Source organism: Drosophila erecta, unplaced genomic scaffold (assembly GCF_003286155.1).
Source record: "Drosophila erecta strain 14021-0224.00,06,07 unplaced genomic scaffold, DereRS2 tig00000021-arrow-pilon, whole genome shotgun sequence".
Classification (NCBI taxonomy): Eukaryota; Metazoa; Arthropoda; class Insecta; order Diptera; family Drosophilidae; genus Drosophila; species Drosophila erecta.
Window position 1 is genome coordinate 12,642,320 of NW_020825198.1, and position 25,695 is coordinate 12,668,014.

General features: G+C 45.0%; 5 protein-coding genes and 1 long non-coding RNA gene across 12 annotated transcripts; 2 read left to right on the forward strand and 4 right to left on the reverse strand.

Moving 5' to 3' along the window:
• Window positions 1–995: 995 nt before the first annotated feature.
• Window positions 996–6,589, reverse strand: LOC6545179 (RNA polymerase II-associated protein 1). Of its 2 annotated transcripts, XM_001972491.3 has the most exons (13): window positions 6,355–6,589; window positions 5,975–6,282; window positions 5,683–5,911; window positions 5,181–5,622; window positions 4,633–5,118; window positions 4,266–4,575; window positions 4,123–4,208; window positions 3,097–3,334; window positions 2,869–3,026; window positions 2,276–2,813; window positions 1,843–1,981; window positions 1,358–1,770; window positions 996–1,293 (listed from the first exon to the last, which is right to left on the reverse strand). In XM_001972491.3, exons 1-13 carry the CDS (start codon window positions 6,479–6,481, stop codon window positions 1,120–1,122), a joined length of 3,648 nt encoding a protein of 1,215 aa, XP_001972527.1. In that variant the 5' UTR covers window positions 6,482–6,589; the 3' UTR covers window positions 996–1,119. The 2 variants fall into 2 exon arrangements, with proteins under 2 accessions (XP_001972527.1, XP_026832329.1); XM_026976528.1 differs by lacking the exons at window positions 996–1,293; window positions 1,358–1,770; window positions 1,843–1,981; ... (2 more) ...; window positions 3,097–3,334; window positions 4,123–4,208 and having other exon boundaries at window positions 4,224–4,575; window positions 5,975–6,285.
• Window positions 3,393–4,254, forward strand: LOC6545180 (general odorant-binding protein 69a). The gene is made up of 5 exons (XM_001972492.3): window positions 3,393–3,502; window positions 3,561–3,639; window positions 3,696–3,787; window positions 3,850–3,952; window positions 4,011–4,254. The coding sequence occupies exons 1-5, from the start codon at window positions 3,407–3,409 to the stop codon at window positions 4,109–4,111; spliced, it is 471 nt and encodes a 156-aa protein (XP_001972528.2). The 5' UTR covers window positions 3,393–3,406; the 3' UTR covers window positions 4,112–4,254.
• Window positions 6,577–7,128, forward strand: LOC113563874. Its single transcript, XR_003407648.1, has 2 exons — window positions 6,577–6,653; window positions 6,793–7,128. It is a non-coding gene; the product is annotated as an uncharacterized LOC113563874 (long non-coding RNA).
• On the reverse strand, window positions 6,705–9,145 carry LOC6545181 (SET and MYND domain-containing protein 4). Its single transcript, XM_001972493.3, has 5 exons — window positions 8,427–9,145; window positions 8,024–8,366; window positions 7,433–7,969; window positions 7,152–7,373; window positions 6,705–7,088 (listed from the first exon to the last, which is right to left on the reverse strand). The coding sequence occupies exons 1-5, from the start codon at window positions 9,001–9,003 to the stop codon at window positions 6,770–6,772; spliced, it is 1,998 nt and encodes a 665-aa protein (XP_001972529.1). The 5' UTR covers window positions 9,004–9,145; the 3' UTR covers window positions 6,705–6,769.
• Window positions 9,146–9,772: 627 nt separating this feature from the next.
• Window positions 9,773–22,007, reverse strand: LOC6545182 (probable calcium-binding mitochondrial carrier CBG00135). 5 transcript variants are annotated; one of them, XM_015157684.2, is made up of 8 exons: window positions 21,836–22,007; window positions 20,586–21,229; window positions 19,493–19,619; window positions 19,348–19,435; window positions 19,176–19,287; window positions 12,090–12,248; window positions 11,451–12,024; window positions 9,773–11,379 (listed from the first exon to the last, which is right to left on the reverse strand). In XM_015157684.2, exons 2-8 carry the CDS (start codon window positions 21,045–21,047, stop codon window positions 11,144–11,146), a joined length of 1,758 nt encoding a protein of 585 aa, XP_015013170.1. In that variant the 5' UTR covers window positions 21,048–21,229; window positions 21,836–22,007; the 3' UTR covers window positions 9,773–11,143. The 5 variants fall into 5 exon arrangements, with proteins under 5 accessions (XP_015013170.1, XP_001972530.2, XP_026832330.1 ...); XM_001972494.3 differs by having other exon boundaries at window positions 21,832–22,006; XM_026976529.1 differs by lacking the exon at window positions 21,836–22,007 and adding an exon at window positions 21,609–21,799.
• A 298-nt stretch (window positions 22,008–22,305) lies between these two features.
• LOC6545183 (ADP-ribosylation factor GTPase-activating protein 1) lies at window positions 22,306–24,938 on the reverse strand. Of its 2 annotated transcripts, XM_001972495.3 has the most exons (5): window positions 24,498–24,938; window positions 23,884–24,431; window positions 23,619–23,823; window positions 23,209–23,268; window positions 22,306–23,135 (listed from the first exon to the last, which is right to left on the reverse strand). In XM_001972495.3, the coding sequence occupies exons 1-5, from the start codon at window positions 24,555–24,557 to the stop codon at window positions 22,608–22,610; spliced, it is 1,401 nt and encodes a 466-aa protein (XP_001972531.1). In that variant the 5' UTR covers window positions 24,558–24,938; the 3' UTR covers window positions 22,306–22,607. The 2 variants fall into 2 exon arrangements, with proteins under 2 accessions (XP_001972531.1, XP_026832332.1); XM_026976531.1 differs by lacking the exon at window positions 23,209–23,268.
• Window positions 24,939–25,695: the final 757 nt, after the last annotated feature.

Here is a 25,695-nt window from a genome sequence, read left to right on the forward strand (position 1 = left end):
AAACCATTAAAAGCAAAAAAGGCAATTCTTTTCCAATAAAGCAATACCTAATTTTCAAGGAGGCGATAGCAATGCAATTAGCTTTGAATTCGTGTATCTATGCACCCCGTTCCATATCATTTTCAAGTGGCAATCAAGTTTGAACTGCCTATTAATAGACCATTCGATCGAAATTTAATTTCTGTTGACTTAGCAGATTAGCGCTGCTTAAATTTATGAGGTCTACGCAAATATTTACGGAACACGCTAACACCCCGCAGTTGTTAAATAATTAGCGGCCATTTAAAGGCAATTATCACATCAACACTCATAGGCTACCAACTCACGCTGCAGAATTCCATAATTCGATGAATGTAAATCATGCGAAAGTTGAATTATGTGGCCCAATGTTGCGCATACGCCATGTGTCAAGCGAAAGCCCCGTGACAAGTCATTTGTCAAGTGAGGGTGTGTGGTGCTCAGGGCACATAGGAAAGTAACGAAAAACCAACATGCACGAGTACTTAGATCAAATGATTTAATTAGCACTGGCCCCTCAGTTGTGTTCATTTTAATTACATATATTTTATCAGCCGTCAAAGCTTACGACTGCGTGGCCGCAAGGAGGAGGCAAGTTGTCGTGGCCCACGTGTCAATAAGTCAAACGATGTTAATTAATTGAGTGCGATAGCAAAATGCTCTGCAATTGTTGGCCTGTCACACGCAGTCGGCGTTGGCCCATCGTAATTAGCCCAAAAAGCCCTCTTACACAACCTGGAAGTTCTCTATCCGAAAATGTAATTATTTGCCCTAGTCAACCATGCTCACCATTGCCAAAGTGCAGTGCAATAATGATAAGCGACCTGCCTGCCTGCTGTGGAATTCCCAGTAATTAGCTATGCATTGAACTGGAACTATCTCTTAAGCTGGGAAATTATATAGTTTTAAAGAGGACTCGGAGTTGGATGGACTTAACTCAGGATAATTGCGAGGTAGCACTTTAAACAGTGAACAAATAAACCCAAATCAGCTGCTTTATAAATAGAGTATTGTCACATGAAAACGACTTTAAATTCCCTAATTAAGTACGTTTATCGCAGTCGCGTGAAGAGCTCCTATCTACAATTAATGTTCCGATTATCAAAACAATGTGGTCCTATGCACCGACGTCGAGTGGTTGAAGTGGTGCTGGGCTATACGATAGGCAATGCTCCCAGGACGAACCATCTTTTGCGCCAATGCATCGCCGTACAGTTTCACCAACGAAGGCTCCTCCTCCACGGGCTCCAAGTATGCAGACAGTCCACCCATCAGCTGCAAAAGCACAATCGAACTGTATCTAGTTTGTCTTCATTTTGATGCACTGACTTTCACTCACCAAAGTCTCATCACAGTTTATGAAACGAACAGCCTGCACATGCTCCGACCAGAGACGCCTTCGCCACTTGTTATCATATTTCTGTGCCAAAGGCACCAGCACCAGCGAACTAAACAGTTCATCGCCATAGCTGGCCGCCTCAAAATGTTCTAGAAACAGATAGTAAAGCGGTTCGAACCTGGCCTTATCCACAAGTTCTGCATCAAAGTCGAATTCATGGGTTGCGTTCTCCCTGTAGAAATCCATCAGGCAATCACGCAGCAGGTCATGCAAATCAGGAGAAAGGAACTGTGAGTCCGGGCCCATGAAGGCAATCATCAAGTACATAAGCTTTTCTAGCGAGTTAACAATCTGCAGTCCCTGTCGTTCCAATTGCCGGACGAAAGTCAACGTCATGCTGACCACCTGGTTTTCTGTTTAATAGACAAAAAAATGAAAATATGATGTATCCCCAAGAAAGCAAAGTTTCAAGTAAACGTCCTCACCTGAGTATATAGTCGCTGGGCGCTGTTGCACATTTTGCAAGTAATTGCTGAGGATAACTCGAAGCTGAAAAAAGGGCCAGTCCGTGGGCAGGATGGGCGCTTGTGTGTAGTTCAAGGATAGCGACGGCTCCGAGTTGTCCTGGAACAAAAGTAAGCAAAATCAATAAATATGCATTGAAAACGTGGCACTGTATTACGGCGCTGAGCCGGGAAACAGAAATTGACCGTTTTTAAATTCCATAAGTCTGTTATCTTTTGTACTTAATTCTACTTCGGCGTCTGTTGAAGCTTAAGGATTGTTTTCTATTTGACTTAAATTTAATAATACTGTAATACTATAAATTAAATTTTGCTTCCATGGAACTCTTTTGAAATAATGCTATACGTATATAAAAGAATTTAAAAAGGTATCACTTTCACTGAGATTGCTTACAGCTATTATGTGAGGATAGACCATCTCCAGACAGGATTGCTGCAGCAGTTTAAGACTAGTCTCGTCCAATTTGACGAAATCGCCATTGAAAATGAAGCGCTCAAAGATGCTCTTGATCTGCGTAGCATGGGCAGTGGATAGGCAGCATAGGTAGTTGTACACCAGCTGCAGCATCTGCTGTCGCTCCAGATAGATATCCATTCCATCTGTTGTAAGCAGCTGATGGATTAGCCTCAGCTCGCTACGGGCGAAGAAGTTGGTGGCCAGGACGCGATTCAGCTGGCTGCTAAGCTGGCGCAGATATTCGGCCAGAGGTTCAAGCACCGCCGGTTGCATAAGCGCCGCAAACAATGGCTTCTCACCGCTCTCCAGCGAAACGGCGAGCAGCGCCCATAGGTTACTCAACAGGTTCACCGGATACGTCTCACTGACAATCAACTGCGGCCCGTAGTCGTGCATCAGCACTGCGCCCACGTTAGGCAACGCCGCATGCACGTGGCGCCGATCAATAGGGCGTTTCAGCATTATGGAGCCCTTGCTGGAATATAGCAATTAAGTTAGGTGTGATTCAAGCTCTAGCACGATCAGCTTACACTAGGTCATGTACGCAAGCTATGAATCCGCTAGACTGCACAAACTTCGGAAGGATGCTGCGCAGGAAGGGCTGGAAACTGGTGGTACCCAACAAGCTGTTGCGAGAAAACCAGCCTACAGCATATAAAGCAGCGCTCAGCAGCGTCATCTGGCTAAACTAAAATACAGATTTTTATTAGGAAATAGTTATACTGAGTTTAGAGAATAATGGCTATATAGAAACTTGCATCTTTGATCTTCGCGACGCGGGAAGCAGTATGCATCCAGCCGCAGCAGCAATTGTTAAGCGGCTCCACGAGCAGCTTCTGTCCCTCAACGTCGCACGCTCCACTCTCGCCACTGGCCACCAGTGCCACCAGCAGGGCGGCTGCGTGTTGGCGCACCAGCCCTGATCCGCCCACTCCATCAAAAGCGCAGTGATTGCCATGCCAGTCCAGTAGCTGTCGCAGCGCGGGAAGGAACTGCCTGTAAATTACCCGAAATCATAGTCATTATTGCTACTTGGTTTGGCTATAAAAATGAGCCGCAGCCTAAAAAATGCTCAGTTGGACCGTAGCAAAAATGGCTGCAAGGCATTTAAGCCTTATTTTAGCGCTACTCGTAATCTATGATTTAATTCCTGTTAATCAAGGAGTAAGTATTTGTTAATTAAATTAAATTAAATTAAATTAGATTTTGTGCCCGGAATTAGGTGGAAATTAATCCAACGATCATAAGGCAGGTGAGAAAACTGCGAATGCGATGCATAAATCAGACAGGAGTTTCCGTTGGTAAGTGATTTTTTTGTGAAATTCTGTAAAAATAGCTTATATACCCTTTACTACAGAAACCTTAGACAAGTCGGTGAAAAATAGAATACTACCCGCAGAGCCTGATTTCAAATGTTTTCTCTACTGCATGTTTGATATGTTCGGATTGGTTTGTGACCTTTACGATGCTTAGAATGATTTCCAATTAATGAAAAATTACTTTCCCCACAGATTGACTCACAAAACATCATGCACTTGGAAGCGCTGTTGGAAGTTTTACCCGAGGAAATACACAAAACTATTAACGGATTGGTCGGTGCATGTGGTACTCAGAGTATGTATGCTGATTTAAATAACATAATAATAAAATCACAATTTGGAGCTCTTCTCAGAGGGAAAAGATGGCTGTGATACCGCTTATGAAACCGTCAAATGCTACATCGCTACAAACGGCAAATTCATATGGGAAGAGATAATAGTGCTAATTGGGTAGCGCTAACCCACCTGAATATATCCCGATCCACGATTCCCAAGAGCAGCAAGCAGCGCAGGTTGCGCAGCGCCTCGATCTGAACGCGCACCATCTGGGCCTGCCAAAGAGATCCCCGTCAATAAAATCACTTTCTCCAAAGCGCACGCATACAAACCTTATTGTCTTGAAGGAATAAGTACTGTTGAAGGCGCACAATCAGGACTCCTTTAGAAAAGCTCTTAGCTATATCAAGGTGTTGGCAAATCAACACCCGAATTAGTTTTAGAAATAGAACTTGCGGCTGGCCATAGAACTGATTGCTTCCACTCGAAGAGGGTAGAAAATGTTTAAAGAGTGTATCTATAAGGTGGCTTTCATTGGCCAACTGACGAGCCACTTTGGTACTTGTACGAGCTATCCTTATAAGTAGTTTCAGACAGGACTCGACTGTGTAATTATCTGGTTTTACGGAGTCCAAGATGAAACTATAAAAAACAATCTTATTAGAAATAGCTTTAACTCTAAGAAATTGCATTGCTTACCGAATCCTTTGCAATATATTTGTTCTAAGCAAACAGTCAATGAGATCTGTTTCAGCCAGTTGAAAGTCATCCATGGAGGTCCGACTCTCCGATTCATCTTCATCCACTTCCGCCCGCACAGCTTTACTGGTGGTCAGCAGCTTCATGTAACGCTGCAGGAATGCTATGGAGTTAGTGTCTGTATTTTCCCCTTTGCCATCGCTGCCGTTCCCCATAACCTCTAAGGTTGGTTGCCAATGACAGTAGGCGTTGTCTTGAATATGATCAAGAAGCACTTCGTCGGTGTCGTTATAAAATAGGTTTGCTAGAGCTCGGCTAACAACCTCAAGTTGTGCAGGGGCATTGTCATCGAGCCCAAAGCGCAGCAGAAAGAATATTTTTGATATAGGTAGAGACAGCACTTGATCATAGAATCCCTGGTTGTAGATGCTAAAAATCCCAGCTATGGCTCCAAAGGCTGATAATCTTTGCTGTAACACAGTGGATCTGCAAAATGAAGCGAGCCAAAAATAACAATTTTATTTAACAGATATTTACCCGATGCTCACCTGGCTAATCGAAACAGCTCTTGAAGTGCGTAGCCGGGACGATCTGCCTCCTCGCCATGTAAATAAAGTTCTCGCTCATCTAGTTGTTTCAAAGCATCCTGATCCTTGAGTGTGTGAGGCAGGAGCACACCTTTCCAATCGAAGCGAGCATTGAACTGCTCTCCCGGCTTTAATTCACTTATCTTAGCGGGAATATCCCGCATCCACGCCAATTTATGTTCCTCGACGAGATTGAAATTAACCCAATTTCCTTTGTCGCTCTGCTGCAATAAATCAACAGCTGGATTGCAATCGGGTAAAGAAGCAATTTGTGGATCTTGGACTTTTATAGACTGTGTCGGCATGGGTGGTGCTTCTATTATCTTAGGTGAATTCGAGTTGAGCGGCTTGGTACTTTGTGTGCTTTGACGTTTCTTGGACAACAAAGCTATCAACGAAGGATCTGCAAAGCATTAATAACATTTTAAGAGAAACAACATTTTACCGAAAGGCAGTTATTTACCCAAAGAAGCCAGCAACCTTTCTTTCTCTGCCAAGATGTCTTGCTCATTCATTTGCTTGAGTACATTTAGGTTTTCCTGGTGCAGCTCCTTTCCCAGCCTGGCATCTTTTATTACGGAACTAGTATCATTTCTTGGTGAATGCGACTCGTTTTTTGAGTTTTCCGCATTTAAAGCTTTCGCTCCTAAAAGTTGTTTGGCGAAAATGCTAAGCGGCTTGCCGGTACCGACCTAAAACATAAAAATCATTAGAAATATGTATATGACAACGAGTTAAGCATACAATAGTCCAACCTTTTTAGTTTCTGGGAAGGCAGGTCCCCTGGCTCCTCCAGTTCTTTCTACCAGTTCGCCCAACACATTGCCTAGGGAACTTGGGTTCATTTTGCTGCCCTTCACGTCGCCCAAAATGTTTTCCTGGATTTCGTCAAGCACAACCTGGCTGACATGCGTTCCACGTTCTTTTGAGACACTTGTTGGAATCTCTGGGATGATTTCTTTAAGCACTGGTTGAATTTGCTCCTCGGGTTTTTCCGTAGCGGTGGTAACACGTCCCAATTTCGCCTGCTCCCGTCTTTGGGCAAACATAGACTTCTTAGGAGCTACTTAATTAAGGAAATGTAAATTTAATAAACTTTACAAATCTTTGGCAAAAGGAGAGAATCTGGACGAACCTTTATCCATGCGCACAAAAGCCGCTGCAGGCTGAAAATTGGGATCCTTCGCTCTCTCTGCATTGAACTCGGCTGCCATTCGCAGAACATCCTCCTCACTTTCACCTGGCTTGAGTTTTTTAAACATTTTAGCCGGATAAACAAAACCAAATTTATTTCAAAACAAGTCGGCTGCAGTGTGGCCGCATCTCCGAAAGATACCACGTACACTCGTTGCCATTTACAGACACTTAACAGCACTGTATTTACAGTAGTTATTGTAATTGGAAAATTCGCGGTGTAGAATTAGATTTTAGCGGGTAATTATAAAAAACATTTACATTAATTAAATACAACATTAATATGAAATTTATTTTGCAATCAAGTAGAAAAAACGAATTAATAATACGTGCACAAGCCATTAACTTGTTTTCCTTCATTTTGCCTCCTTTTTAAAAGTGGTCCCAGTGTCGGACAAACACTTGTGGAGCGATTGCTGCGCCACTATGGTGTCCTTGTGAGGCAGTGCAGCCACGTGGAAGAACATCTCGAGTGCCTCCTTGAAGAGTTCAATAGCCTCTCCGGTTTTCTGGGCCTCCATGGCCCGCGCAGCTTCTCGATACAGCTCCTCGATCTTGATCAATTTGGCCACGCTCTCCTTGAGTGAGATGTTCTTGCGGCAGCGAGGACAACGCACATCCTTCGCCAAGTCCTTGGGGAACTTGAGCAAGTTAGAGCAGTTGGCTGAGGTGCACCTTCAAGAATGGAATATTCAAATGTTGTGTTATATCAGTTGATAAGCCGAGGCTAGTACCCACCAGAAGCGCACTTGCTTGTCCAGCTTCTGGAGCAATGGCCAGTTCTCCTGGCAGGCCATGCAGTTGCAGCTGAAGGAGTAGCGTCCGCGCAGGGATCGCTGCCTCTCCTTCAAGTTATTTTTGATGAAAATGGGTCCGTAGTTCACCGCCACCAATTCATTGGCACGATGCGGCTTGGTGGCTGTAAGGACCAGCTTCTTGCCCACAAAATGACAAGCGGTGCTAGAATGGTAAGAAGGATCCTCGATGATCTCAAAAAAATGTATCCAAAGGAAACCCACCTGGGCCAGCACTCGTGATTGAAATAGGAACCGGTACCATAAAGGCCGGCGGCCAGATACACCGTCTTACTGCCATCGAATCGGTGCTCCTCGGTCACTTGCGTTTGATAGATCTGGTGGGCATTGTACTGGAGCACCTGCAGCAGGCCCAGCAAAGCGGTGGCCACCTGCAGCTCCACGGCCGTGGGATTCACGCCCTCAGTCTTGCGACGTCCGAAGTACAGCGACTTCTGCAGGATGCGCAACAGGAAGCCAGACATCAGAGCTCGTCGCAGGTAGTCGTCCGGCTGGCGCTCCTCCTCGTGGGAGCACAAATGCTCGAAGAGCAGGTTGGCAGTGGCCAAGCCCTGCTCCAAGCTGGGCGCCTGCGTGAAGACTCGCAGGGCGATGAAGCACAGGATGGACATGCCCGAACCGATCATCAGATCCATGTACTCGCACTCGAAGCGATGGTAACTGGAGCTGGCCTCGCCCATGCACTGAGCGGAGCAGAAGGCGACTCCCGAGCAATGGAGACACGAAACTGGAGTGCTCAGCCTGTAATTCAATGAATTTTCTGACAACCACACCTCCAATTATAACACACTTTACCTCTTGAAGCAATGATGACAATGAGTGCCAAAGTACGTGGGCTCCAAACAGGCGGCCACTGGCTCCTCACAGAGCAGAACATCGCCGGCTCTCAGACCCTCATTGGCCACCACAAAACGACCCTTATCCTTGGTCTCCACCAGCCTCACCACCTTGGACGCACCAATCAGTTCGGCACTCTCGCCATGTGCCAGTTGTGGCACCTGTTCCGCGGAGACTTCCTTGGCTTTCGGCTTGACTGCAGATATCTCCTTGCGACACAGGGCGATGTGGGTGGAGTCACAGCCTGGCATCTTCTCGGCTATCTTCACTGAGATCTCAGCGCGGGCAGGTTCTCCCATGACTACAAATTAAAGGTTTTCCATAAGCATGCATACTATCGGGATGCTCCTGGCTGACCCACCTGCATAAGCTTTGGCCATCTTCAAGTAGTAATCCACACTAGACTTAAGCTCCAGTCCAAAGTTGATGGCCAATTTGAGGTCACTCAAGGCAGCCTCTCCCTCGCCCAAGCGGATCAGTATGGAAGCCCTCGACCTGTAGGCCAGTGCCAAGGTGAGGCCCTCATCGATGACAGGATCTGCATTGCGGTCGGGAGCCCGCATCACGGCAAGATTGGCGGCCATGAGAGCCTGGTGCAGCAGTTCCCTGCTCTCCTCGCCCTCGCCACTGCCACTGCCACTCATCAGATAAAGCTTGTCGGCCTGGGCACGTCGTTGAGCTGAGAAGAGGGCATCCTTCTGCTTGAACACCGGCTGCACATGCTCCAGGACACCGAGCACGGGATCGCACACCTCGCGATCGCTGAAGATGGAGAGAACTCGGGCTGCATTGGACTTCAGTTTGCCAAAGTAGTTCCGCAGCCACTTGTCGCCACATGCATCCCGCACGTCCACGCAGAACTCGTTGAAGAATCCCCTCTTCTCCGACTGGACGGTCTGCGCGGAGCAGATCTCGTGGTACGTGGCGTCGAACTCCATGTGGACTCCAAATTATATAAAATCTGATTCAGATATTCAGAACTCGGCGCAACGGCGGAAAAAGTGGTATCGTCCGCGTTTTCTGATCACCACACTGCCGCTGAGTAGTGGAACAGCTGGCGGACGTTCCTCCTCCAAAAATAGCACCGATCGTTCAGTTGGGCGCATTATAAATATTCGGTATTGAGTTCCGAACTAGTACCTCTGGTCATCGGTGTTCATTTTCGATATTTTTTGAAGATTTTATTTATTTTCGAAGTCAATATTAATATTTACATGGTTTCTTTGACACTAAATAGTTATTTGTTTTCAATGAACTTTATATCCACTTAAAATGCAAGCGATCAGTTGTAATAATTTGCATTTTATTTGTAACTGGAATCGGGCTTATAATCACATTAAATAATTTATTTAAAAATTAGCTAAACGTACAAAAATATAACAATATGTATATCAGAGTATTTGCAGTTATATATTCGTAGTTAAATATGTTAAGTATATTTTCATCGCCTGGAAAATATTCAAGTTGATTTCAAACTTTCATTAATATTTCGATTTGCTCATGGACTAGATAGACTTGTCAACCATTGTTTATCTTATCATCTTGGCAAGACCTTTAAGTAAGTAGAAAAGTATATAGTATACTAAATTAACTTGGGCCGTAATATCGAAATGCAGAGGACAAACTTAAAATGAGCTCGGACAAGAGCAGAACATCCTGTGGAATTGAAAACATAAAACTAAGAAATTATAAACAAATTTTGCGGTATATTTAATTTTAATCTTCGTATTTATTTACTCGAATAATGATTGCGTGATTTTCAATGATCAAGTCTAATTAAATGGGCTGGTTAAATGATTCAAATGTGTTCGACTTCATTAAAATGCTTTTTTGGGATAGTGGTAAATCATATTTAAAAAGTCATTATATTCACTACAGTCGTACAAAATTCAATTTGGCTAGTTAAGAGTAAGGTACAAATCATACATATACTTTTAAATTCAGAACCATTACAGTGTATATAAAATAGGATTGAACTTAAGATTGGTCGGTTTTGCGATCGGGTTTAGATTCACATGATATATCAAATAAATTACATGGTGTATGGGTATTGTGTTGGTTTTGTTTGTTAGCTTTAGTCACAATTAATCTCGTTGGCTTCAATTGCAATACGATCTAAGAGAAAGTGTTACTAAACTTAACAAATAAAATGCTACAAATTTTCAGCCTCGCCGCCGAACTTGCTCAAGACTGCGACAGCTATTTGAAGCTTACAAGTCGGTATTTTAGTAGGTATATGTATATGTGTATATTATAAACTATTATCATCACATTGTAAACGTTAAGTGTTTCTCATTATTTTGTGTAATCCATTAATCTAAGCAAAAACGAGTACATCGTAGTTTTAATGTCTTTTGTGTTTAAGCTTAAACGCTGCCGAGTCCATCCGAGTCCATTCCTCGATTTCAGATATCTGATTCCCTCACAATCAGCCTGCTTCGCTCACTCTGATTAACGCTAAGCTAATTCGCTTTCGAAAGCAGTCGGATGGGACAAACTAAACACCCGTGAAACTTCTTTTCGAGGCCGGTTTCGTTTTTGGTATGTGTGTTTTAGCAGTTCACTGAGAGCGATTGCCCCCAGCAAAGGTAGCCTACGTACAGTTGTAAATAAATTAGCTCTTAAGAGATAGAGTGGCCTAAACCTACTTGTAGGTCGCAGGATAGCCTAAGAAATGTTTTGGGATTAGCTCGCGTCCTTCACGCGCCAAAATGTTGCATTTTCTCCTTTGCGTTTAGTTTATAAATAAATTAGCCATAGTATCACTTATTTTATATTTTAAGAAAATAACCAAACTAATTCAACTATAAAAACCTAAAACGGATAACCCAGAACGTGGAAGAGGCCTGTTTTACACTTAAGGAAAGCAGCACGAGACTGTCTCATTACAGCAGAGAGCGAGTGGCGACCGAGCCGACTTAACCTAACGCTACTACTATACAAAATGGAGCACAGCGTCAGCCGGATCACCAGCCGCACTCCCGGCCGCAGCCCGATCCGCCCTGCAGAGCGGGGCCGCAGACGGGTGGCCGGGCCGAGCCGAGTTAACCTGATAGGAGCGAGATTAGGACAGACATCTCACGACATCTTGATGCCCAGGGCGCGACTCGTATACTCGTACACCACGTAGCTGATAGACACTGCCGGCAGGACCTTGAGGAAGTTTGGCGTAATGCCGCGGTACAGCCCCGTCAGACCCTCCTGTCGGACGATCTTGCGGAACAGGCCCGTCATCGTCTCCTCGCCACTATGCGCATCGCTGCTCTTCAGGGGTATTTGCGTTTTCCGCTTTTGATTGGCAATTGTTTCGGCGGCTGCAAGTGGAAATGGGTAAATTATTGTAGCATTACGATAGAATCCACTTGACCCTCCATTATTGTCTTACCTTGTGCCTGTAGCCGAGTGCGCACCAGGGCCAGCGGGTAGGAGCAGAGCTGTCCGAGTGTGCTCGATGTACTGCCGCACGCCAGGAGCACAAGGAAGCTGGGCTGCTCGTTGTTGTCGTGGTTGGCAATGTACCGCCTCTTGAGGGTTTCATATACCGCCAAATCGATGCCGGCATAAGGCAGGATACCCAGAATGTTCGGTACATAGCCACGGTAGAAGCTGCGGACTCCTTCCTGCTTGTAGATTTTGACCGCCGCATCGGCAATGCCCGCGTACTGTCCCGTTTTGCGAAGCGCCAGGCGCGTCTTTAATACTTCCATGGGGTAGATGATGGTCTGTGAAATGCCGCCTGCCGCAGCGCCCGCGTAGAATCGCTCCACGATGCTCATCTGACGGCTGCCATCTTCTCCGCGGATCAGTCGCTTCATCTGTTCGTAGGCAGCAAACTTGAAAGCCGTTTCGGGGGCAATCTTCAACACATTGATGCCATTGCCTCGCCACATGCTCCGTGATCCGCCCTCGTTCAGCATGATGTGCATACACTCTGAGATTCCCATTCTTTGTGTTTGTACCTGGTTGGGAGAATTCGTTTGTTTAGTTTTCAAGAGAAATGCTTCCTGTATAGAGGTAAACTCACCTGCAAGTACACTTTAATCCTGTCCAGCGGCGCTGTGCACGTCCGGGAAACTGCTCCAGCTATGCCACCGGCCACCAAGTGTCGCCACCACAGGCCCGTCTGCATCTCTTTCTGTGTGAAGTCATCAGGTACGTTCATATCCTCGCCAATGTCGAGGTACTGCAAAAATCCAAAGGTAATCGATTAAAATACGTGTGTTACGGCTAGAGATCTAGGATACGACTAGTCTATCTAGGAAATCTAATCTAGGAAAATGGATTTAATACTGATGAATGCAGCTTGAAAAGGTTTCGAGTTCCATTCCTTATAGCGAATAAGTACAACATAAAAGTATGCATTCATTTACGTGAACTACTACTTCCTCGGGAGGGCGACATTCCTCGACTTCTTCCACAAGGTTAAGCAATTCCTTGAGAGCCTCAAGCGCCATGATTTTAAACCAATTTAGCACCGACTGCTATCTGTATTTTCTAGACGATGCAACCAGGTGCGGTAATATTGAATAATAATGCAGGCTGCTCATGCAGAATGCAAAAAGAGTGATGTGATGCGATGGGCGGACTGGGCAATCCACACGCGCCACTAAAATCCCCATCACCCGACCAGCGAGAATTGCGGAAGCGGGCGAGAAAGAGCGATGCAAGAGCCGTAAACAAAAGTTATATCATTCACATTCACACTAGTTTTGCTATCCGAGCAGGAACACATATGCAGCAGTATATATGTGTGTACATATTATATCTGGTTCGTGCCGCAACCATGTAGTTTATTTTCTCGATTTGCGAATTTTCTTCAGACGTGCGCCACCCCGAAAATAATTCTAATTGGCTCGCCTTTTGTCTGCCGCCAATTGGTTGTGCAATTTGGCGGATCTCTCTTTAAAAAACGAACGCCAAGTGGGCCTGAATGAATGGAAATATGATTTGATTTCGTTTGAATTGCACAGCTTTTGGCTTTAAATCGAATTAATGCCGCTGATAGCCGGAAAGCTGTCTGATATTGATAACAATTATCAAGTCTTGTGATGTACGAGCTTTCGTGCGAGCAAAAACCCAACTGAATCCGATTGATTACCACTTTCAGCGTTATAAAGAAATTTTCCAGAAACTCAGGGCGGACATAAAAGGTTATTACACTTTTCCCCCCAACGAAATGATGTCATTGAAACTAATTTGGACAATAGACATGCAAATAATAACAGAACCCAAGTGATTTGTTTATCTATTTAGCGGAGCAAGATATATCCAGTGTTTCCCGGTGAAAACATCCGCTTTAGATGTGCCAAATCATTCTGCGTGTTTGTCACATTCACACGGGGACAATTTCGAGAAGACTCTTCGCGGAATGTGAGTTTAACCTCTGGTGGCAAATAATGATGGCATAAAGAAGGGTTTAAGTTCACTGAGTGGGTTAAGTGTACTTAAACATTTAAACCGACTTCAGTTGGCACTCACAATTAGCGACTAGCAATCACATGGGGTTTCCATTCAGAAAATTGTGGGAATTAACGAAATGAAATATTAATCCGACGCGAAAAGAGCGATGGAAATTTTACGGAATGTAAATTGGCCCCTTAGTGCAACGTCATTACTGATGGAATTTATCATTCGCGATTTGAGATATATATATTTGATATATAAACCGCGAGTCACATGAGTGCGAAAAGAGCTTTTTTATACACAATGATCTATTTATAAGTCAGCCGTGATTTTGGCGCACAAACGTGGAAATGACCCTGAAAGAATCGTAGACTCGGTCGCAAATAAAACAGGTTAACAAACGCTTTATCTGGGTTTTCCGCAACCATGAATGAATTGTTGATTACTAAGAGCCACTTACAAGCTTTTAAACAACGCCTTGGACTAATGAACTAACTCGAATTCAAGGCGATGGCCGATCAAGCGAGATAGCAAGGCTATAAGCCATCCAGTCCGATATCTGGGATTTTTTCAAGGTACATAATATGTAGGTACAGTGGATCATCGACCGACTGATGAACTTGACTCATGCCCGCAGAACTCGTTGCGCCGATCTTGACGCTGGTTAAGCTTCCCAATCCGACGTCAGCGCGTTTCAGAGTAAACATTAGTGTAATGTAAATATCAGCACGTTCATAAAGAGAGAAAACTGCTCACGTCACACAAATTGTGGGGGCTTGACCAGATTGTGGATAACGAGCCAGGAGGGAGCGGGTCAAGCACATGGCGCTGACTCAGTCACTCGCCCACTGTGCGTATACTTGTTACACTCCCATTATGCTGCAGCGCATCATACAGTGCATACATACATACGCCCTGTTGGCCAAGAGCACAAAAGCGTGACGTTGGCAGGCGCCTAGCAACAAGTTGGCAGAAGTACACACACGCCAGAGAGCAAAGCGGAGGGAGAGCCACGCGGAAAGCAAATCTTAGGCCAAGTGCCATGTGTGTGTGCGCTGCCGAGTAAAGTATGTCGTCTTCGCCGATCGTAAAAGTTAAAGTCTGCCTGCTGGGCGCTTTCGGGGAGGGGTGCAGACCGGTTCCATATCAGCACGTCACCCGACGGAGCTCGTTTTGGCCCGCCATCCATCGATGGAGCGTCTGTTGCTAGGCGACTTGAACGTCCGTGGGGCAACTTAAAAACCCGAATACCAAAACCAAGTGTATTGTGCAAGTGTACAAGTGCAGCGAGCAATTGCAACAGCTGCGAAGTTGAATGGCAATCCAATCGCAGACATTTTGAAGTGTATTTTTAGGTGCACAGCAGGGAGGAAGTATCAAAAAAATAGCACACATGTATGCCATTACAGTAGAAGCTAGCCAAAGGCAATGGTTTCTCCAAGAGATCTTTGGGATTTCCACTGCTACATTTAACTGTCCGCTCTTCCCCGAATCGTTGGGTAAGCCACATCAATCGGAGACTGCCTTGTGGCAATCCCCGTTGAAGTTCCAGGAAAAACCACACACACGATAAGATAATCACAACAAATGATTGGCGAATGAGTCAGCTTCCGCTGCACTTGGTCACATATAGAATAATTTATGGGGTCTGGGAAACTTTGGCCTACAAAGGGTGGTGGTCATGGTCGCAAAAAGGGGCCTGTCAGCAACGTACCCGTCCCATCATATCGCGAAATATGACCACGAAATCCTCCATCATGTCGCCAGCGACTGCCATTTGCTGAATATTGTGGTAATCGACGGGCAGATTGTATTGGTATGTGCTATTCCGCAGCATCTTGTTGCGTTCGCACTGCTTTAGTTCCGATCTCAAACTCCGATGTTCGTTTCCGTTTCCGCCTATCTTTGCGGAATGTGGCTTTCACTGCTCAAAACTGACAATTGCAAACTTTCACTCGCGGCTACAGTTACAAAACAGCTGATGCAGCTCTCTTTGGCTTTGCCTATTTGATTTCTTGCAGTCCAGATACACTATCTTGTGGATGCTGTGGCCTAAAAGCGCGGCCAGACTTTGCTCGACTCGCTTGATTGCAATTGTGCATTCACACTTGACGCGACGAAGGAACAGCGCTCGAGCTCAATTATATAACTACGCTCCAGAGGCAAGGGGCCTTTGGTTTTTTTTTTTTTTTTGCGTCTAGAGGGTATAACGCGCGCACAACCAACGCGGGAGCCAGCCGACTGAAGACTGAACCCGAGTGCGAATACGAATCCGAATCGGAATCCGAAGCCAAAGAGCGGCGACGATCGCGGCCGAAGCTGCGCGATTTATATAGCTTCCCGCGAGCAAAGTACACTGTGCTGTTCGCGCCTTCCCCTGGCTCTCTCCCCCTCACAATTTCGGGGGGCGGCGCGCGTGCGGCCTCTGAACAACCCCTACCATGGAAACTTACCCCATCCCAGCCAGAATCGGCTTCTTGCCAATTAGTTTATCATTGCCTAGGCCGGTTTGACACGCATTTCCCAGATCCCGCGACGGTTTTACCCGCTATTTTTGACAGCCAAAACAAACCAATGCGAAGTGAGCGTCTGGGCGTAAGGGGTCGAAGAATGGATACCCTAACTGAAATATCTGCCTGATAATTCAAGTTGCTATGCCCACAGCTTACGCATTCTCTTACTTTCTCAATGCTCTCCATTCATTGCTTATTCCAAGAATGTATTTATATAGTTTATAAATAGCATGTGAAAATTTCCATTGCAGAATGAAATCATGAGAAATATGGATCGTATATTCAGAAATATGATAAACAAGCTTAAGAAGCTTATGACGAGCTTGGAGTGAATACACCCCTTGTTTTGTACAACAATGGGTCGCGAATAGTGGCTAATATACGATACCCTTGGCTAATGGGCCAGACACTTTTGGCATTTATTTGCCTGTTATTGTTTACACGCTTCGATTCTTTATCACAAAGCCACTTTTCGCATGCCAAACCGGATCGGACCGACCGGGCACCATCATCTCGAGAGTCTGCCACCCAGTTGATAGCCACATGACGGGCGTGTGACTTTATTAGCTCCTCCATTGGATGACGCTCTCCCCTCCAGAGGTGATCTTAATTGTTTACAGGCGGAAACTTTTGCACCACCTTATTACCATGCGATACGTCACTTGTGTAAATAAGGTCTCTGATTAAAGCGAAAGGTTCGGGGGAACTTTTCGCGTGTCGTCAACAGAAAACATGTTTAAAATTAAACACAAATTATAGAAACGCAAAATAGAAATGGCTCACTCTTATCGCTGCGAAAAAAACAGTGAAACAACAAGCTGGTCATTGAAAACTGAGCTCTGACCACAAGATTCTAGACCAGTGCCCCGAGATAAGAGCAGCAACAGCCAGAGGAAAAGTCGCAAAACACACCCATTTTAAAGGGCCTGTCGCCCTGCGAGAATGCAGTAGTAATTGATACCTTAACCAGCTGGAATTGGTTTACGATGTCCAATAAATACAAATGTGGTTGGCTGCAGCGGGCGTTCTATTCAATTGCCTACTTAACGAGCCCCCAACGGCATTAAATTGCCAATGTCTCGGGTAATGAACAACAATTTCCAGAAACACTTGAATTATATGATTTCATATGATGATAGTCAGGCAAGTATCATCCGCGTACTTGGCGAATTGAGTTGTCCCACTACTAACTGCGTGTCAAATCGCAGGGGACAGAGATACAACACTATTATGTGAAAAAACTTATACAATATTTAGTTTGTTAGCTCACTGCGAGAGCTCGCGTATTCAATCTCTGGTTACAGCTGCCTCTGGAGTTCTCGAAAAATATCGCAAGTGCGCGGCGCTTACAACTTCTAGACTGCGGACTTTGGCCAAGAGTGATTACAGCGCGCAATTGGCGTACAAATTTTTCGCAACATGCTAACGACAAAGCAAATACATATAATCGTATGTACATAGGTCTTATCGGCGCGAGAATGCGTCCAATCGCTCTGGGCGAATCAATCATAGTATTGCTGGCAACTTAATTAGAGCCCAGTTAGTGCGCAGGCTTCGAATGGCCACTTTCCGCGTTCATCAGCCTAATGCAGGAGCAATGCTATTCCTAAAAATAGCAGCGGACGCCACCTGTCTAGCCGTGCACTCTACTAAGTCGGATCCAAGAAACCGGCTGCCGAGAAACGGGCCTCCCCAAGTCGGCTTGGCAACAATCTCCGGGAGCCGGTTGACCTTAAGATTTCGAGTCTGCACAGTCGACAGTAAGAGCAAAAAAGAAAAAGCAAGCGAACAAAAAACCCGCAGCTGATAATCGGAAATTTTAAAAAGTTGCTCCTTCGCCTTTGGGATTCATCTAAATGGCAAGTACTTTTCGTGGGGCCTTCATATGATATGATTCTCCAGTTACACTGGATTTATATAAATTGTGGAATTCCACAGTGACAGTGAGCAATAAAACAGATAAAAGTAAACAAAATGATTACGCAGACAACAAAGCGATGACATCGTCACCTGCCCGAGCACACCGAAAGAAATTATACAATGCGGTGACATTTTGAAAAAGCTCCAGCCAGACTTATCAACAATATAGTATTATCAAACGTTTTCTTCTAATTACGCACAAAGAAAGCGATGGTACTTGGACTTTCGGTACAGTTGCTACCTCTATTTCAGTTCATTTAGAGCGGTTAAGTTAGAGGATCAGATGATTAAGCCCCACTAGGAATCATTCGACTACCAAGGCAACCTAAGTAAAATTGTTCTTTTAAGTCAAGTTTACGGACAGATGATACAGAAGTTTACTCATGCAATGCATTCACGAATTCGTTCCCAGGTACGTTGTTAAACTCTTGAAGACTTTTAAGAGCAAACGCAGTAGTGCAAATATAAGGCATTTGCATTCTGTGGGGTATGCAATTTGTTCACTGTGTAACGAAAACTGCTGCTCTTTATTGCAATGTGAAAATTATCCCAAAAAGCGGTCGGAACGATATCAAAAACGAACTACCCCAAAACGAGCACTTAAAATATCTGATGAAATATTCGTAATGTTTACGTCAGTCGCGGTAAAAGAGAGTGATCAAGAGATTGGGAGCGATGTGGCTAAAACTTGGCTTTGTCCTTGTGAAATGGTCGCTCGGGTGAAGGTAGAATACTACGAATACTACGCATGCAGGCAATATAACTTGTGGCTGATTAGCGAATGGGACTGATGATAGATGATAAAGCCATTTTCTAGGTGGGTGTGATGGTTGTGATGGGTGTGTACAGTGTCCGGGCGTAGGTACGTATGTGTTCCCGAGTGCCCTGCTTCTACGTGGGAGGGTCTACAACAATATCAATGGTAATCGTAATATGTAACTTGACGGATATGTACCTTCAGATCTTCCTCAGTTAGTCAGGAGTAGTGTGGGTGTAGGTACTACATTCGACATTTTGGTTAGTTCGTGTGTGAGATGTTTTTGTTGGTTTAATTTTGTTTTTGGATATAGGCGAGGATAAGAAGGGTAAAAGTTGGCAATTAGTTAACGTTAAACAGCTACAGGTACTAGTGTACATAGACATATAAAAACAAACGCGATAGAACAAAAACTAATCCAGAGGGGCAGTGGAACCCCTTTGAAGAACCACTGCTCTCTGTTCTTTGAACTCAGGAACTTGCACTGAACACCACAACGTATCTGTAGTAAACTTACAGTAGAGTGCCGCCAAAATTTAATCAAATCGTGAATGTCCGTTGAGGGCGCCAAGAGCATGAAGTCCCGCCACTCGTTAAAGCTAATGTTCAGGCTGCCGTCCTTGTCCATTCTGCATGAGAAGCCACATACCTAAGCAATTGTTCAATAAAGTCGAGGATAATTAACCCACCTGGTAAGCAGATTTCTGGCCTCGTCCAAGTCAATGTCCAGGCCCAGGTCCTTGAACGCCGATATCAGCTCCTCCAAGTCCACCTTGCCTGTAATATAATTAGCTCAGTGAAACCAATCCAATTAAACTCTAATGCAGCACCCACCATCACGGTTTTTATCTAGGTGCGAGAACTGCAGGACCAGGTTCTTCTCATGCTCCCGCACGTAATGCAGGAACTCGGCGAAGCCCACGTTGCCGCTCTGATCCTTGTCCGACTGCTGGAGGAATTTCTGTAATGGAAAAGAAGCACGGAATATTACTGGCAATGCTCCTGGAAAATTAACTAGATTCACGGACGGAATATTACTGGAAATTAGTGTCGCACACTCGCTGGCCTTTCGCATAATGAGCCGCTGACTAGAGTGAGTATCGACCTGAATCGTGAAAGCAAATCAATTTCTGGTATCATGTGGGCTTCGTCAGCGGAAACCATAAAAATCTCCTCGGTCGTCTGCACATTAACCCTCTATATACCATCTAATCCAATTCTGATTGCTTTCGGGACTTGTCGAAATACTTGTTGCATGTAATTTCACAATCTGGTGATTTATATATGTTCAAAAAAAGGATTGCACTAGAAGGATTAAAGTCACAGGATAAAAGTATTAGTTTACATAAGTCCCACACGTTTATCTACGTGTTCATATCTATGTAGTTTGTTTTGGCTAAAACGTAAACAGAACTGCTAATAATACCACGAACCATATCTGTTAGTCAAACAACAAGATTCGTACGCGAAATAATATTGTGTTCATTTAAAAATAGATTTCTCTCCTTTGGCCGGTCTGCCAGCACATTTCTCTTGATTTAATAAGCCCTTTTTTGGCAACTACAGATATGACACATTGAAAGGGTCAAGCTGCCCAGGGTCATATGTCTCGCCCTGATCAGAGCAAGCAAACAATGCGCACTGTATAAATTAAGATTCTCAGATACTTTTGCACGTCAAGGCCGCATATTATTGATCTCTACCTTCTACCGTCTGTTTGGCGAAGAATAGCAACTAGAAAAAGCATTGTTAGTTCCCTGAGAAAATTGCGAGCCCCGGGGACGTGTAGCTAGATAAATACATATTATTTAAGTCATGAGAGCCTCAGATAGGATAACTTTACAGAGTCCTATTCATGAGACATTTGAAACGGCTAGCTGAGATGTGATGGCTTCCACATATCATCCTATAAATAGTCTTTGCTCACCTCCGCGTAGACGCTCGACAGCCCGAACTCGTGCAGTGCCGCCGACAGGTCGTGGATGTCGATCCTGCCATCGCCGTCGCGGTCCAGCTTGTTGAAGATGCGCTCCAGCCGCTCCTCGTCCTCGATGGGGATCTCGGTGGGCAGGATGGAGCCGGAGCTGGCGACCTCGTGCAGATCATAGGGCAAGGGCGTGGTGGTGGTGGTGGTGCTGTTGTTAAGATGGGCATGTTGCAGGCCGAGATTCTGGCCGTGCTCATAGCTGCCGGCTAGCGTGCGGGCGGAGTAGTTGGCCTGCGCCTGCTGGGCGAAGTTAAAGTTACTGGCCGGATCGGGCGTCAAGTCGATGTCGATGTGCTGTTGCTTCTGATCCTCTGGCTTATAGTCCTTTTGCTCCTTTTGATCCTGCTGCTTGCTTACTGCTAAGGATGCACTGTGTTCGATTCCAACTTGCTTTCTGACCATTCTCCACACTCGTGTTTACAGTTTACCTCGAGTTTTCTGTTCTTGAACTGGCAGCTGAAGGATTTCTCTGGGTGTGCTCGGTTTCCGATTCTCTGGGGGATTACGTGTTGGTCTAATAGCTGCTCTGCTTTATGGCCGGCTCATTTTGCTCTTCTTGGCAAATCAATTGGAAAAACAGTCACCTGAAAGTGGTATTAAGTTTTGTATACACATAAATTTATAATGTTATGTCTGGGCGAAAGATAAATAAACCAGCTCAACGTATCGAATTTCCCCGCGATGAAGTCATCGTCTTCTTGGCTGGAAACCTACAATACATAGGTGCCAATTTTCAGGACCCCGCACATCCCATTGATTTTCGCAGCTAATTCTGAAGGCCAGCGATTTTCCGGAAAACCTTGAAAAACCCACAGCTTCACGCACACGCACGCACATGTCTCCAAAATCGCAGGAGAGGGGGTCAGTGGAGGGAAAAGGGAGAGTCTCCCCCAGCAACTCGAACTTTCTACTTTGCAAGCGTAGCTTCAACTGGAGAATCCTTCATACTCTCCTCCCACGCACTTTCTACATTCTTTTATTAATTATCCGCCCTTTTCCAGCCGGGTGTAGCTCAAATTTCTCGCGAAACGCTTCCAAATTGTTGCCAATTTGGCAAAAATGATTCTGCACTCGATTTTCCTCCACACACACACACACACGCACACGGGCAAGCGAATGGAATGTGGATATGCAAAAGAAAGTGTTAAACTTGAATTGCTTTCTACACTGTTTCTTTGGCCATTACCTACTGGTCGAGCTATTCAAGAGTTCGTCTGGTTTTACGCTATTGCGGCGACTTTATGGCTTAACGCGATTCACACAGAACTCTTAAATTTTAATTTTTTTGGGTTTGCCAGTGTGACCACGAACGTTTATCTAGATATACTTCTTGTGGGGTCGAAAATACCCTAAGACGTATCGTGTCTTCGCTTAGCCGTGACTCGAACCCACTTGTGGATTTTTACGTTGGACGTGACAGGTAACACTATTTATTTGAAATGTATAATTTTTTTAAATATCAAATATTGATATATAAATATACTAATATACTAAACTATTCAAAATAGATGAGTATGTATTATTATATTTCTTAAACATTAAATTACACTCAACGCCATTTAGGAACCAGCTTGATTCGCCAAAAAAACCAAACATTCATAGTGAATTTGAAATTGTTGTTAAATTATTAACAATATATTCCCATTAAAAAAGCAACGTCTACACATGTTAACATAATATGTATTTTCTCATCTCGCATCCCTCGCAGAGTCCTGGCATACACTTTAAGCTAAGTAATTCGTTAGTTAAGTATATCTATACAAAATTGGTCTAAACTGTGGAAATAATGGGGAATAGTTGCACTTTATCTTTGAAGTTGAAGAATGAATACACAATTCAGTTAGTTACATTAAATGCGCGCACTGCAGCCTCGGCCAGACATCAAGACACATAACAAAGGAGACACAACTTGACAACTGAATGGAATACAAAAAATACAATCGCATGAGCTCGCCACCGATTCTAGTTCATCAGCAGATCCCAGGCGTCATCCTCGGCGGTTGCTTTGTTGCCGGACGAAGCCGTTGCCGTTTTGGGCTTCACATTCTTCACGTCCAGGCTCTCGAAGCCCTCGCTCAGCTTCTGCGAAGTGTCCTGCAGCTTCATGTTGCGGCGAGCAGTCGGTCCGCCGGACGGAGCGTTCTGGTAGGAGGTCTCTGAACTCTGGTAGTTCGACGCCTCGAAGCCAGACCAATCGGCATCGCGGGTGAGGCCGGCGGAGGCGGTGCCGCTGCTGGTGCTCAACTGATTGTGGTACGAGCTGGAGCTGGTCATGTGCGACTTGGCGTTGCCGTTGTCCTGCCAGCCGCCCCAGTCGCTGTCGCTAACGCCGCTCTGCTGGCCCAATCCTCCGGCCAGATTGCCGCCCACCGAATTGGAGCGCTGGTAGGCGCTGCTGTCCTCGAAGTTTGGATCGTTGTATCCGCCCTGCGGCGACGAAATGTTGCTGCCCGCCAGATTGTTCCAGCCTCGTTTGCCCATATCGGTGACCTGCGATCGTATGGTATGTGTTAGAAGGATGTGGGTTTAGGGAAGATATACTGGATGAAGCGGAACTACAGACCTTGCTGGCCACATCGGTAACTCCGCTTTGTACGGAATCTAGCAAAGTTCCTTCTTTAATCTACAACCAAAAAAGATGCAAATAAATAATACAAACAATAAGATAAACAATAAACTAAATAAACAAACAAATACGCGGTTTGCCTTCAGAGATTCTGTTCACATCTGATTTCAAGGTGCATTTCTACATTTACGATCTACTATCTGTAGCTGAATACGCTTATCATATTCAATGCGAACTATTTCCATAAAAGTAGACATATCTACAGCTATAAAACATTTTTAATAACTCAGCAGGCTAACAATTACCCAAAACAATACTAAATATCGTTAAATCGAACAAAACCAAATAAAGTTGGTAAGTAAAGAATCAAAATCTGAAAGATATATGAGTTGAGCGTCAGGACTCACCTTCGTCGAGGCCAAATTGACTGTGGTGACGGCCTTCTCCTTGGCGGTGTTGGCCAACTTGGAGGCGTTGGTGGAGAAAAGGCTCCAGCCAGAGGCCAAGGTGGACAGCGTCGAGTCGATAAGCTCCTGAGATTGCGTTTTCGGTGGTGGTTCGCGTGTGAACCCGAAACCTGCATATTTTCCGCCCTGACTCGGTGGCAAGTTTCTGGAATAATCAATTAATATACATCAAAGCTAATAGGGAGGAATGCCATGTAGATCCTACTCTGGCCTGGATGCATTCTCCACTTGGCGTCTGCTGAAGAACTCCTCCTTTTGGTCCTTAAACTCCTGCGTTTGGTACTGCTGATAGCCACCTGGTTCAGCGCCTCCGCCGTTCTGATAGCCTCCATTTCCGCCATAACCTGTTGCACTGGGACGCGACTGGTAGCTGCTGTTGCTGGAGCCACCTGCGCTGTAACTATTGTTGCTGCCCACGCGGGCTGCCGCCTCCTTGAGATCCCAGCTCTTGCCCTGGGCCAAGGTGGCTATCTTATCGCGGTACAGAGCTGCCGCCTTGGAGTTGTAGCGCTGGGTGATGGGCGCCCGTTCGTTCCAGTCGTCCTGATCCTCCAGGAACTCGCGGGCATTGCGATTTCCGCCCGCCTTCATCTTCTCCAGCTCGATGTCCTTCCACTTGTCCATGGTGACGGATCGCACGAAGGACAGGTGCACGCCCAGACTGCGATGCTTGCCGGAGCACTCCAGGCAGATCCAGATGCCGTACGTCACGGAGACCCACTGGGGATTGTGGGTGCCGCACTCGAAGCATTTCTGGGCGGTTAAAAACAGAGAAAATTGAAGCTTATCTAGCGAGTTTGGACAAAGGAGCAAACCCACCGAGTTCTCATCCTGGGGCTTCAGTTCCTGGAGCACCCGTCGCGTCCTGGGACTCGCCATGGCAACTGGTTCCTATGGTTTCTGGCCCAACTCTGGCGTTCAGTTCAGTTCGGCAGCTGATAACCGAGTTGCTAATGAAACTTTTGCTGACGCTGGCGCTGATTTGGGTGCAATCTTGGCTGGGGATGGGGCGAATTGGAGCTGCCACAGTCGCTTAAGAGCCTTTGAAGTCCACGGATCGCGACGAGCGCCTGGCTAAACACATTTAACAAAGTTGCGAATTTTTTGTGGATCAGCTGGGACGCACGGAATTAATGGCAAATTGGCAAAAAAAAAGTGTTAAGCGTGTCCCACTTGGAATTAGCGATGAGCTGACCACTCACGGCAGTATCGATAAGCCGAATATTTCATGGAAGAGCGAAGAGAGTTGTGAGTTCTATCGATATTTACCCAGCTCTAGTTTCCAATTGGATTTTTGGGCTTGCAGTGTGACCAGATTGCACGCGATAGGCGGCGAACGATTTGAGATATATCGATATTTTATTAATTGAGCGGGCTATTTGAATAGCTTACTTAAGCAACATTTCGAAATATCTCTTTCTCTCACAAACTGCAGTTTTTAGTGTGTGCCTTGCAAAAACATTAAATTACTTGCATTAAAAGATCCATTCATTTGATTAACTGCTGTTTTTAAGGCTAGAAAGTTTGTATTGTTGTATTTTATTTGTTAAAAGTTAAATTTTAAATCGCAAAACGGAATAATCATATTTACTCAAAGAGATTTTAAAAGATTGCAATATTATGATATGCAAGCTTTGTTTGAACTGGTAACTTGCGGAACATTTATAATAAAGGTAATTTTTGACAAAAGATATCCTAAATTAAATGTGCTCGACATTGACTCAATATTGCAGAAAATCTTTGTCCGCTCTCCAGCAAATTCAATTAACCCAACTCGATGGCATCGCCTTTGTTTCCAGCACGCCGAAAGCCCTTCAACAAATTATACATTATCACGCTGATCTGATTTCCATCTGATCTTCAGTACTCATGTGGCGAATGGAGGGAGATGCAGCACCGATTGCGCTGCGTCATCCCGAAAAAGTTAATAAAAACAGCGATTTATCACACTCCTAACAGTAATCAATCTCCTACCGACCGACTGTCGGTGGATTTTGATTCGATTTCGGTGTTTTGA